The sequence below is a fragment of the Eschrichtius robustus genome, chromosome 10 (assembly GCF_028021215.1).
Source record: "Eschrichtius robustus isolate mEscRob2 chromosome 10, mEscRob2.pri, whole genome shotgun sequence".
Classification (NCBI taxonomy): Eukaryota; Metazoa; Chordata; class Mammalia; order Artiodactyla; family Eschrichtiidae; genus Eschrichtius; species Eschrichtius robustus.
The window spans coordinates 8,468,762-8,482,285 of record NC_090833.1 but is presented as its reverse complement, the minus strand read 5'-3'; the positions used below and the strand labels follow the sequence as shown (position 1 = coordinate 8,482,285).

At 42.0% G+C, this 13,524-nt stretch overlaps 1 protein-coding gene across 1 annotated transcript in view; it reads left to right on the top strand.

Moving 5' to 3' along the window:
* The window catches only part of GARNL3 (GTPase activating Rap/RanGAP domain like 3), a 129,614-nt gene that overhangs the window by 59,447 nt on the left and 56,643 nt on the right, over nt 1-13,524 (top strand). Inside the window, exons 5-6 of the mRNA XM_068552556.1 lie at nt 773-891; nt 12,049-12,113. Of these exons, the coding sequence (XP_068408657.1) occupies nt 773-891; nt 12,049-12,113 (184 nt within the window). The remainder of the gene's footprint in view (nt 1-772; nt 892-12,048; nt 12,114-13,524) is intronic.

Sequence of the window (13,524 nt, the reverse complement as noted above, 5' to 3'; positions counted from 1 at the left end):
ATAATCACTATGGCAGGATTAGAAAGGGGTTAGATAAATTGCTTATCAGGCTAATGCATTTATTTATTTGTAGAAGATGTGATACTTGAACTATAAAATGAGAGTGAGCAGACCCAAATGATGTCTTTTTAAAAATCGGATACTGTATTATTCCAAGAAGTTCACTTATTTGGCAAGACATATCTCTTTATAAAGAAAGAAATTGGGGGAAAGTTGCTATCTTCCCAAATGCTTGAAAGCATAGTGCCTGGAGTAGTGATGACTTCAGAGAAAAGTGGTGCCGTCAGTTTGGATGCCTTCAGCTGCCTCAACGGTCTTAAACAATAAGGGAGACAACAAGAGGCCCAGAGGTAGGGCAGGCTCTGGGGTTGGTGGAGTCAGAGGCTCGGTGATGTCATCCATGCTGGCCTTCCTCAGGGTCACAAGATGGTTGCAGCAATTCCAGGCATCATTTCTAGACACCACTGCATCCAGGGGAAAAGAAGGCCATCTTCAGGAGTGAGGAAGCCCTTCCAGAAACCCCTTGACACACTTTTCCTCCTGTCTCATTGGCCAGAATTGGGTCACGTGTTCATTCCTGAGCCCATCCCTGGCAAGGGGAACAGGAGAGCATGATTAGGATAGAGTCACCAGGTTCTGTCCCGAGCTGGGCTGGAGATTACTGTTCCCTGATCCTGTGGGAAGGGCTGGCTGCCACCTGCTGTGCCCACTGCTCCCAGTGCCTGGAGGAGCCGGCTGCATCTTCACTGTTCTGAACCTGCCTCTTTTCCAGTCCATCAGAACTACATCGGAAATGATGCGGAGAAGAGCCCCTTCTTCCTGTCGGTGACCCTCTCTGACCAAAACAATCAGCGTGTCCCTCAATACCGTGCAATCCTTTGGAGGAAAACAGTGAGTATCAGACCTGCACCTGGAGCTTCAGCACCACTCCAGAGTTTAATCAGTGTCATTGCCAGCCTTTTTCTACTAGGGTTTTTGAGTTTGGCTACTGAGGATTATCCTGTTCACAGGGGAGACCTTCACACTCTGAGTTTAACAGCAACTTTTCCTACATAAGCCACTAAGTAGACGTGTTCATTCCCCTCAATCTCTGCCCTCTCGGAATACACGACTATATTATTATCGCTGTTACTGATACTGAAAGTGATGAGCTGGCACATCTTCAACTAAAAGAAACAAGATTTAGTGGACGAATATCATACTGTTACGTGGGCACAGCCCCTGGGGGGGCTCCTGTTTCCATGAGTCAGTTGGTCAACTGCTGAAGCAGCTGTGCTTCTAGGATTTCTTTGAGGCTGACCTCCTTTCATCAATTTCATGGTGTAGAAAAGCAACCCTAGATCTAACAAGTACCTCCTGCCCATGGTGGGCTCTGGCCACTGAGCTGGGGACAGCGGGCTGAAAGCAAGCCCTTTCAACTCGAGGACGTGGGTCTTTCTTTAGCTCAGAAAAGTTTTTTTATGTTCATTGGTGCTGCTTCTTTTCCTGTTCTGAATTTTTTCTAGTAATTCTTATATTCGACCTCTGTCTTTCATCTTTTACCTTTTCTCATTATCTTCTTCTCTTGTTTTTTTTTTCTTTGCTTCTCAGAGAATTTTTTAGAGACCATATCAACACTAGAAAGAGCAAAGGGTTTGGAGTTAAGAAAACTAGGATCAAATCACCTCAATAACAAGCTCATTTTGTGTGAATTTGAGAAAATTGCTCATGCCCTCTGAGCCTCCATTTTCTTCTTTGTAAAATGGGGAAAGTTCTGGGCTATGGCTCACAGCGTGATGAGCACTAACAAGACTACCTGAAGTGAGATCTTGCTTGAAAATTTACCCAGTGTCCCAAATCGTCAAATCTTAAAACTGATTAGGTGCCTAAAGGATAAAACATCTTATTCTTGAATTGGTGAGTACGGTGTATAATTTAAAAAGCAATAAAATAAACCACACTTAGAAAATGTTAGTTCTATTATTTGGTGGTCCCACTTGATGGGTACATTTGTTGAAATCCAGTATTTAAATAATTGCATGCTGATTTTTTTTTTATATACAGTAGGTTCTTATTAGTCATCAATTTTATACACATCAGTGTATACATATCAATCCCAATCGCCCAATTCATCACATCACCACCACCACCACCCCGCCACTTTTCCCCCTTGGTGTCCATACATTTGTTCTCTACATCTGTGTCTCAATTTCTGCCCTGCAAACCGGTTCATCTGTACCATTTTTCTAGGTTCCACATATATGCGTTAATATACGATATTTGTTTTTCTCTTTCTGACTTACTTCACTCTGTATGACAGTCTCTAGATCCATCCACGTCTCAACAAATGACCCAATTTTGTTCCTTTTTATGGCTGAGTAATATTCCATTGTATATATGTACCACATCTCCTTTATCCATTCGTCTGTCGATGGGCATTTAGGTTGCTTCCGTGACCTGGCTATTGTAAATAGTGCTGCAAGGAACATTGTGGTACATGACTCTTTTTGAATTATGGTTTTCTCAGGGTATATGCCCAGTAGTGGGATTGCTGGATCATATGGTAATTCTATTTTTAGTTTTTTAGGGAACCTCCATACTGTTCTCCATAGTGGCTGTATCAATTTACATTCCCACCAACAGTGCAAGACGGTTCTCTTTTCTCCACACCCTCTCCAGCATTTGTTGTTTGTAGATTTTCTGATGATGCCCATTCTAACTGGTGTGAGGTGATACCTCATTGTAGTTTTGATTTGCATTTCTCTAGTAATTAGTGATGTTGAGCAGCTTTTCATGTGCTTCTTGGCCATCTGTATGTCTTCTTTGGAAAAATGTCTATTTAGGTCTTCTGCCCATTTTTGGACTGGGTTGTTTGTTTTTTTAATATTGAGCTGCATGAGCTGTTTATATATTTTGGAGATTAATCCTTTGTCCATTGATTCGTTTGCAAATATTTTCTCCCATTCTGAGGGTTGTCTTTTCCTCTTGTTTATGGTTTCCTTTGCTGTGCAAAAGCTTTGAAGTTTCATTAGGTCCCATTTGTTTATTTTTCTTTTTATTTCCATTACTCTAGGAGGTGGATCAAAAAAGATCTTGCTGTGATTTATGTCAAAGAGTGTTCTTCCTATGTTTTCCTCTAAGAGTTTTATAGTGTCCGGTCTTACATTTAGGTCTCTAATCCATTTTGAGTTTATTTTTGTGTATGGTGTTAGGGAGTGTTCTAATTTCGTTCTTTGACATGTAGCTGTCCAGTTTTCCCAGCACCACTTATTGAAGAGACTGTCTTTTCTCCATTGTATATCCTTGCCTCCTTTGTCATAGATTAGTTGACAATAGGTGCGTGAGTTTATCTCTGGGCTTTCTATCTCGTTCCATTGATCTATATTTCTCTTTTTATGCCAGTACCATATTGTCTTGATTACTGTAGCTTTGTAGTATAGTCTGAAGTCAGGGAGTCTGATTCCTCCAGCTCCGTTTTTTTCCCTCAAGACTGCTTTGGCTATTCGGGGTCTTTTGTGTCTACATACAAATTTTAAGATTTTCTGTTCTAGTTCCAGAAAAAATGCCATTGGTAATTTGATAGGGATTGCATTGAATCTGTAGATTGCTTTGGGTAGTATAGTCATTTTCACAATATTGATTCTTCCAATCCAAGAACATGGTATATCTCTCCATCTGTTGGTATAATCTTTAATTTCTTTCACCAGTGTCTTATAGTTTTCTGCATATAGGTCTTTTGTCTCCCTAGGTAGGTTTATTCCTAGGTATTTTATTCTTTTTGTTGCAATGGTAAATGGGAGTGTTTCCTTAATTTCTCTTTCAGATTTTTCATCATTAGTGTATAGGAATGCAAGAGATTTCTGTGCATTAATTTTGTATCCTGCAACTTTACCAAATTCATTGATTAGCTCTAGTAGTTTTCTGGTGGCATCTTTAGTATTCTCTATGTATAGAATCATGTCATCTGCAAACAGTGACAGTTTTACTTCTATTCCAATTTGTATTCCTTTTATTTCTTTTTCTTCTCTGATGGCCGTGGCTAGGACTTCCAAAACTGTGTTGAATAATAGTGGTGAGAGTGGACACCCTTGTCTTGTTCCTGATCTTAGAGGAAATGCTTTCAGCTTTTCACCATTGAGAATGATGTTTGCTGTGGGTTTGTCGTATATGGCCTTTATTATGATGAGGTAGGTTCCCTCTGTGCCCACTTTCTGGAGAGTTTTTATCATAAATGGGTGTTGAATTTTGTCAAAAGCTTTCTCTGCATCTATTGAGATGATCATATGGTTTTTATTCTTCAATTTGTTAATATGGTGTATCACATTGATTGATTTGCGTATATTGAAGAATCCTTGCGTCCCTGGGATAAATCCCACTTGATCATGGTGTATGATCCTTTTAATGTGTTGTTGGATTCTCTTTGCTAGTATTTTGTTGAGGATTTTTGCATCCATATTCATCAGTGATATTGGTCTGTAATTTTCTTTTTTTGTAGTATCTTTGTCTGACTTTGGTACCAGGGTGATGGTGGCCTCATAGAATGAGTTTGGGAGTGTTCCTTCCTCTGCAATTTTTTGGAAGAGTTTGAGAAGGATGGGTGTTAGCTCTTCTCTAAATGTTTGATAGAATTCACCTGTGAAGCCACCTGGCCCTGGACTTCTGTTTGTTGGAAGATTTTTAATCACAGTTTCAATTTCATTACTTGTGATTGGTCTGTTCATATTTTCTGTTTCTTCCTGGTTCAGTCTTGGAAGGTTATACCTTTCTAAGAATTTGTCCATTTCTTCCAGTTTGTCCATTTTATTGGCATAGAGCTGCTTATAGTAGTCTCTTAGGATGCTTTGTATTTCTGTGGTGTCTATTGTAACTTCTCCTTTTTCATTTCTTATTTTATTGATCTGAGTGAGTCCTCTCCCTCTTTTTCTTGATGAGTCTGGCTAATGGTTTATCAGTTTTGTTTATCTTCTCAAAGAACCAGCTTTTAGTTTTATTGATCTTTGCTATTGTTTTCTTTGTTTCTATTTCATTTATTTCTGCTCTGATCTTTTTGATTTCTTTCCTTCTGCTAACTTTGGGTTTTGTTTGTTCTTCTTTCTCTAGTTCCTTTAGGTGTAAGGTTAGATTGTTTATTTGAGATTTTTCTTGTTTCTTGAGGTAGGCTTGTATAGCTATAAACTTCCCTCTTAGAACTGCTTTTGCTGCATCCCATAGGTTTTGGATCGTCGTGTTTTCATTGTCATTTGTCTCCGGGTATTTTTTTATTTCCTCTTTGATTTCTCCAGTGATCTCTTGGTTATTTAGTAACGTATTGTTTAGCCTCCATGTGTTTGTGTTTTTTATGGGTTTTTTTCCCTGTAATTCATTTCTAATCTCATAGCGTTGTGGTCAGAAAAGATGCTTGATATGATTTCAATTTTCTTAAATTTACTGAGGCTTGATTTGTGACCCAGGATGTGATCTATCCTGGAGAATGTTCCGTGCACACTTGAGAAGAAAGTGTAATCTGCTGTTTTTGGATGGAATGTTCTATAAATATCAATTAAATATCAAATATCAATTAAATCTATCTGGTCTATTGTGTCATTTAAAGCTTCTGTTTCCTTATTTATTTTCATTTTGGATGATCCATTGGTGTAAGTGAGGTGTTAAAGTCCCCCACTATTATTGTGTTACTGTCAATTTCCTCTTTTATAACTGTCAGCAGTTGCCTTATGTATTGAGGTGCTCCTATGTTGGGTTCATATATATTTATAATTGTTATATCTTCTTCTTGGATTGATCCCTTGATCATTATGTAGTGTCCTTCCTTGTCTCTTGTAACATTCTTTATTTTAAAGTCTATTTTATCTGATATGATTATTGCTACTCCAGCTTTCTTTTGATTTCCATTTGCATGGAATATCTTTTTCCATCCCCTCACTTTCAGTCCTTTCAGTCACATATGTGTCCCTGGGTCTGAAGTGGGTCTCTTGTAGACAGCATATATATGGGTCTTGCTTTTGTATCCATTCAGCAAGCCTGTGTCTTTTGGTTGGAGCATTTAATCCATTCACATTTAAGGTAATTATCGATATGTATGTTCCTATGACCATTTTCTTAATTGTTTTGGGTTTGTTTTTGTAGGTCCTTTTCTTCTCTTGTGTTTCCCACTTAGAGAAGTTCCTTTAGCATTTGTTGTAAAGCTGGTTTGGTGGTGCTGAATTCTCTTAGCTTTTGCTTGTCTGTAAAGCTTTTGATTTCTCCATCGAATCTGAATGAGATCCTTGCCGGGTAGAGTAATCTTGGTTGTAGGTTCTTCCCTTTCATCACTTTAAGTATATCATGCCACTCCCTTCTGGCTTGTAGAGTTTCTGCTGAGAAATCAGCTGTTAACCTCATGGGAGTTCCCTTGTATGTTATTTGTCGTTTTTCCCTTGCTGCTTTCAATAATTTTTCTTTGTCTTTAATTTTCGTCAATTTAATTACTTTGTGTCTCGGTGTGTTTCTCCTTGGGTTTATCCTGTATGGGACTCTCTCCGCTTCCTGGACTTGGGTGGCTATTTCCTTTTCCATGTTAGGGAAGTTTTCGACTATAATCTCTTCAAATATTTTCTCAGGTCCTTTCTCTCTCTCTTCTCCTTCTGGGACCCCTATACTGCGAATGTTGTTGCGTTTAATGTTGTCCCAGAGGTCTTTTAGGCTGTCTTCATTTCTTTGCATTCTTTTTTCTTTATTCTGTTCCACAGCAGTGAATTCCACCATTCTGTCTTCCAGGTCACTTATCCGTTCTTCTGCCTCAGTTATTGTGCTATTGATTCCTTCTAGTGTAGTTTTCACTTCAGTTATTGTATTGTTCATCTCTGTTTGTTTGTTCTTTACTTCTTCTAGGTCTTTGTTAAACATTTCTTGCGTCTTCTCGATCTTTGCCTCCATTCTTTTTCCGAGGTCCTGGATCATCTTCATTATCATTATCCTGAATTCTTTTTCTGGAAGGTTGCCTATCTCCACTTCATTTAGTTGTTTTTCTGGGGTTTTATCTTGTTCCTTCATCTGGTACATAGCCCTCTGCCTTTTCATCTTGTCTATCTTTCTGTGAATGTGGTTTTTGTTCCACAGCCTGCAGGATTGTAGTTCTTCTTGCTTCTGCTGTCTGCCCTCTCTGCATGCTGATTTTTATCTCAGCTACATAGTGTATCAAAATTGCTATGTAGCTCTTTTTGGAAAAGAAATTAGCATAAACGTAAAAGAACAATAATTTTTTAAAATTTTTTTAAAATTTTTTAAATTTTAAACATCTTTATTGGAGTATAATTACTTTACAATGTTAGTTTCTGCTATATAACAAAGTGAATCAGCTATACATATACATATATCCCCATAAGGAACAGTAATTTTTTATACACACATACATACACACACATTTGCATGCATGCATACCTATATAGCAATAAAGCAGCAACTTCAAAAAGCCCAGAAAGAATTTCCAGGAACCACTACAGAATAAACTGTGGCTAGGAACTTTTTGTGATGATTAAAACTAGTACTAGTAATAACAATAAAATCTAACATTTATTGAGCACTTACTGTATGCCATGTACGTCCTCCAAATGCATAGGTGTTATTATAGTTTAGGGAACTTAAATGACATGACTGAGGGAGGTGGCAGACCAGGCAGAACCCAGGACTGCATGCTGAGCTGTCACCACTGTACATAACTAATTCTATATGTAATTCTTTGACTCATGCTGTCACTCTCCCTATCCTGTGAGCTCCGTGAAAAGAGGGGACATAACTGCTTTGTCCTCAGTATCCCCACCAGCAAGCCCAGTGCCTGGCACATAGAAGGAGCTCAATAAATATCTGTTGAATGAATTCATGAAATGATTAATAATTAATGAATTGAAGTCCAACTTAACCAGTGTGCTCTGCTGCCTCTATTTATATAAACTTCTATGTTATGTTTCAGAAATTTTTCTTTCTTTAAGCAGGTTTAAGGTAAAAATCTTATCTAAAATAGTTAGGTCTTACTCATGAATTATTTCCTGCAGACAAGTTTTGGCCTTACCCCTCTCCCCATGCCACTGCAATTGGGGTCAGTCTTGCCGTTAGCATGGCTGTCCTTGAAGCAAGTTTAAGCATCAGTTTTAGAAGATAACACTGGAGAACACGTGCCAGTTTTCCCCAAGTGCATGATCATCTCTTCTCCTTAGTCACCTACTGAGAAGGGCTGGTGCCTTCATCCAAAGCCTCTTATCTTCTGCACCAGGAAGGCTGTTTTCTGGCCCCCTCCATTTTTTTTTACTTATTTTTTTTATGTTTGCCTATTACAGTATTCCAGTCTCTTCTAGCTTAAATATTCTCTTCAGATGACTCTGTCTCTTTTGGACAAATAATCAGCCTTTCCGATTTCAGTCCCCTAGCCCTGTTTCTCCTGAAGTAAATGTTTGGGTATGTGAAGAGAGGACCTCTGAGACCTCATGGTGGTGGGAGGGGAGGGCCTGGGATCCCCACGGGGCCCTCTGGGTTCTTTCTGGTTTCTGCTGTGGAGGAGCAACCACTGAGGTGTAACTGGTCTCCTCCGGCTTTTGGGGGGGTCATTGGAGAACACCTGTCCCTGAAGTCCTTGGTCCCGGCCGTTTGCTCCTTGTAGTGAAGTCACTGCACATGTGAACGCTCTGACCTGATCCCAGGTCTCTGCTGGTTGCCGAGCCTCTCGGAAGTGCTGCACTCTCTCAGCCCCGGGTCACACGGGAGGAGGCGGGAGCGTCGCCTTAGGCTCGGGTCTCTAATCTTGCTGGCCATCCATGCTGGAAGCTACCGAGTTACTGCCCCTCACTGTGTTCAGACAGGTTCTGCCTGGACTTAAGGACTCCTCTGGAAAGCCATGCCTGGGAAGTGAGCCTCTAGTCCGGGTGCTTCCAGGTCTTACCTTGATGTGCTTACAGCTTCCCCACCCCTGCCCCTATCCAGGCCTGCCCTCGGGACGGAGGCATCAAGGGCCCCAACACCTAACCCCTCAGCTTCCCTGTCTTCCTTCTTCCCTCCTTCCACTGAGGCCAGGGTCCGTGTCGCACTTCTGCTACCTCCTTCCAGAAGAGATTTTCTCAGTCCTACCTTCTTCCTTCAGAAAACAGTCACTTCACTTCCTCACCTGGGACGGTTGCCAGGTACTGGGGCAGGAAGAGTGGGGCAAAGGCAAGGGGAAGTTTTGCTTGTTTTAATTTCCAAAGATATTGTCTGTATTACATTATAAATTGTGATGAGCACTCTGAAGGAAACGAAGACAGAGAACGAACAATACGGAGGCCTGCCAAAGTGAGATAGTCAGGGAAGCTTCCTGAGGAGGTGACATTTAAAGAGACCCACAGGATGAAAGGGAAACAGCCACATAGAGAGTAGGGGGAGGGGTGGGGGTCGTTCCAGACAGAAGGAACAGGAAATACAAGAGAAACAGGAGCCTTCTGGGGATGACTCTTGGGTGGTGAGAGAAGTCAGGGAGGTGGGATTGAGACCCAGGACCACCGTGGAGGCAGCATGGGGTGTGCAGAAGGAGCATTAATCCCCTTCTTCTGAGAAGTGCCAATGCCCAAATCCAGAGCCTCTTCTCTCGGCCCTAAATTATGTGCAGGGCTGGGTAGGTGTTTGCTGCCCACTGAAGGGCAGTGAGGAGATGAACACATCAAAGCAGAACATCAGCGTCAGGGTCAGTTATTGAGCCCCTGTTGGCCCAAAGCCAGCGCTGGAGGGTGTGGGGAATCCAACAATGCAGGTGACTCAGCGCTCCCTCCCCCGCCCCCCCCCGCCCGCCCCCCCCCCCCCCCCCCCCGTGAGCTCACATTCTCTCATTAAACAGAAACACAGCTAAACGTATAAACCCTGCTAGAAACTGTCTTGCACATCTCTGGCTGTGTTCCTTCTAAACCCAAAGAGAAAAAATGACTCACACTTGTAAAAAATCCATCCAGACAATACAGCAAGTGAAAAAGAAGAGGATCAAAATCCAACTACTCAGTGATAATCACTGCAGCGTCCTTCTCGACATCTGTCCGTAAACACACACACATACACACACACACACACACACCCGCTAAATGGGGTAATGTGGACATGCACTTCTGTGTCCTGCTCTGCTCACTTAGTGTTGCCTGATATGCACTTGTACTTGACTCTCCCTGTGCATTTTTTGGTTCCACTGAAAACAGAGAACTGGAAGGTGTTTTTTCTAGAACAGCAACCCTGGAAAGCCACAAAAAAAAAATGACGGGGAGGAAGAGCTTTACCCCTTTATAGTGAAGAAAAGTACAGATCCACAATCCCAAGAGCCCTGGGTTTCACATCCATTTCAGCAGCTTGTGACGATGTTACCAGCACCCAGGCAGGGCTGGATCCTCCCTCTCTCATTCCATACATTCCCCCCAAAGCTGCCCCGGTCTTCTCTTAAAAGCTGCCTTTGGTGTGTTTGGTGAGAAGAAAAGGTAGACAAGCAAGAAGGTCAGATTCAAGACCCTGTTCTAGACCGGTTGGCATCCCACACAGGTGACCACAGTATGAGGTAAGCTGGGGCCGGTGAAAAAGCAAGGCCGCAGGAGTAACTCAGGTTTCAGTGGGTGGGTCATGTGGAATTTGAAAATGCATATTCCTATCATAATATTTATATGTAGAAATTTTTTTAAATCTGCGGAATGCAAACTACAAAAAAAAAAAAGAAAACTCAACTTAATTTCCTTGGCTAGTAGAGAATCCAAAAGAAGGGCTCTACCTGGTGCAACTTCTGACACTTAACTGGGAAGGCATACTCATCCCCAGCCTGGAGTAGGGGTGAGAATACCCAGTTCTCCAGGGCCCTGGGTGTGAAAGTTTAGTTTGCCAAAAGAGATCAAGGGCTTGAAAAGGTTGGGGAACTCCACTCCGTGCCATTGCTCAGGGCTCGGACACATGAGTTTGCAGATGTGTCCCGAAAACATGAACAAACTTGCCTGATTCCTACAAGGAATGTCCTTTCCCTTCTCTAGCTGTTTGTGCTGCCAATTTTATTATTAGTCATAGTTAGAAAGGGAATTTTATACGTGGACTGCGTCATAATCTCTTTTGCTAAATGAGCGTGTAGTATAAATCCTTCGCAAATTATAAATCTGTATCGTCTCTTTCTTGGAGATTGTAAAAGAGACTAGCCCTCATCTCTCCTCAGTGCTTAGACGTGGGACTGAGCCATCAGGCAATCCTTCCTTCATTCCCTTTCGTTCAACCAGTATTGATTGAGTACTTCCTATGAATTGGTCACAATGGGTACTCATTCAGAGAGGAAGAAACAGACTTTAAATAAGTAAACACAGACAAATATAAAAGTACACATTATGAAAACTTCTCTGAAAGAATCGGGTGATTTCTAGTTTAAAAACTCTTTGACCTGGAGGAATCACATTTGGGTCCCGTTGAATGTGTGGAGACAGTTTTCTTCTTCTGATCTTTGAGGCTGATCCAATTCTTGACTCAGAGACCAAACCCCCTTCTCCTCTGGTTCAGACGGCTCATCTGCTTATCGCAGCACCTGAGACAGCGCGGACCCAGCAGTCCAGACGCTGCAGAGTAATTCTTAAAGCGTAAATGCCGGGACTTCCCTGGTGGCACAGTGGTTAAGAGTCCGCCTGCCAATGCAGGGGTCAAGGGTTCGATCCCTGGTCCAGGATGATCCCACATGCCAAGGAGCAACTAAGCCCGTGCGCCACAACTACTGAAGTCTGCGCACCTAGAACCTGTGCTCCATAACAAGAGAAGCCACCACAATGAGAAGTCTGCACACAGCAACGAAGAGTAGCCCCCGCTCACCGCAACTAGAGAAAAGCCCATGCACAGCAACGAAGACCCAAGGCAAAAAAAAAAAAGAAAAGAAAAGCGTAAATGCCAGGTAGGGGGGAATGGTGGAAGATGCTGTCGAACCTCAGTAAGAGTTTTTCTAACATAGAATGTATTTATATATATGAAGAAAAATGAGAAAGACTGGACATGGGTTTCTTTTAAATGACCAGGTAAGACTCTCTCAGAGATGGAAATTGCCAGACTTCTCACTGGTTTGCTGTTTTGACTTTCCAGGGTACCCAGAAAATATGCCTTCCCTACAGCCCCACAAAAACGCTCTCTGTGAAGTCCATCTTAAGGTGAGTACAAATGAGCAGAAACCCAACACCAGGCACCCATAAATGGGTTTTTTCCTGTGATCATTCTGATGTCAGCTTGCTATTTCCTTGGACCTTGGAGTTATACTCAACATTTTGCTAAGCCCTCGACATGCATTACCTCACTGAATCTTCACAGCAGCCCTATAGGACAGATAGTGTTATTATCCCCATTTTATGGATGAGGAAATAGAGGCCCAGAAGGACAAAGCCAAGATCACACAGCTTGTGTGTAGTAGGACTGAGGCACAAGTCCAGGTCTGGCTGGTTCTGAGCTTTGCTCTCAAGCATCTGTGTTCTGCATGCATCACCTGCTTCTTTTTTCCGGCACGCATGCAAATATTTTGGTTTTGTAAAGAAAATCAAGAAATTTTTTTCCTTTCATTTTTCTGGTTTGAAATAGAAACTCAGATGTCAGCAAATGCTTCTCTGAGAAGAACGTGCTTATTCTTCACCAACAGAAAGTTAAATGAATGGAAGGAACCACTCGCTGCTCGGTGCTCAGCTGCCTCTCGTGCCCCCATCTTTCCACCTCCCTCTCATCTCTCCCCCATGTCGGGTGGCAGCCTCCCCTCGGGAATGCCACCACGCAGGTCGGCCTGTTGCTCTGTCACCAGCTAAGATGTTACATTGTAGTAACAGTAGCTTCTGTTTGTCAGGCGCTGTGCTAAATGCTGAACACGCATTCTCTTGGGGAATCTTTAAATCAGCTCTGTAAAGTAGATCTATTACTACCACCACTCCACATAGGAGGAATCGGAGCCTCAGAGAGGTGAAGAGATTTGACAAAGATCTCACAGCTGGTAAACCACAGAGCTGGGAATTAAACCTGGGTTCGTGTGATGCCAGGGCTTGAGCTGTCAATCACCAATGCCATCCTGTGTGAATCTGAGACCTTATCCTGGTGGCCTGGTGATTTAGTCTTTATTCATCTGCAACTAGGTGGTGGCAGGAGGTGCTGTTTTTGATGTTCCCACCCACGACTCATACTTGCCAGAATGTCTGTTAGAGTGACAAACTTGACTGTCAGTTAGGGATTGCAATTGGCTGATGAAAGGGTCCTGAGATTAAGAAGTAAAACATTTCATATCTCACGTTCAAGCTTGACTTTGTCTTCAGATTGCAGACCTTCTCCCCTCTGCTCTAGGCCCCCTGATCTTTCTCCTGGCCAGTCTGAAGCCCGAGCTAAGAGGGCATCAGTGCAGAGGTTAACCTTTTTCTTGAGCACAGAAGTATCTTGCTGCTTCTAAATCTTAACTTGCTTTGAGAGCAATAGTTTGAATTATATTGGCTTAAATTTCTGTGAATCCTTTTTTCTTCTTCTTCTTCTAAAATGAAGTTTCTCCAGCTCCTTTCTTCTGTATATTTAAAGACCAGGGATTTCACTGAGTTG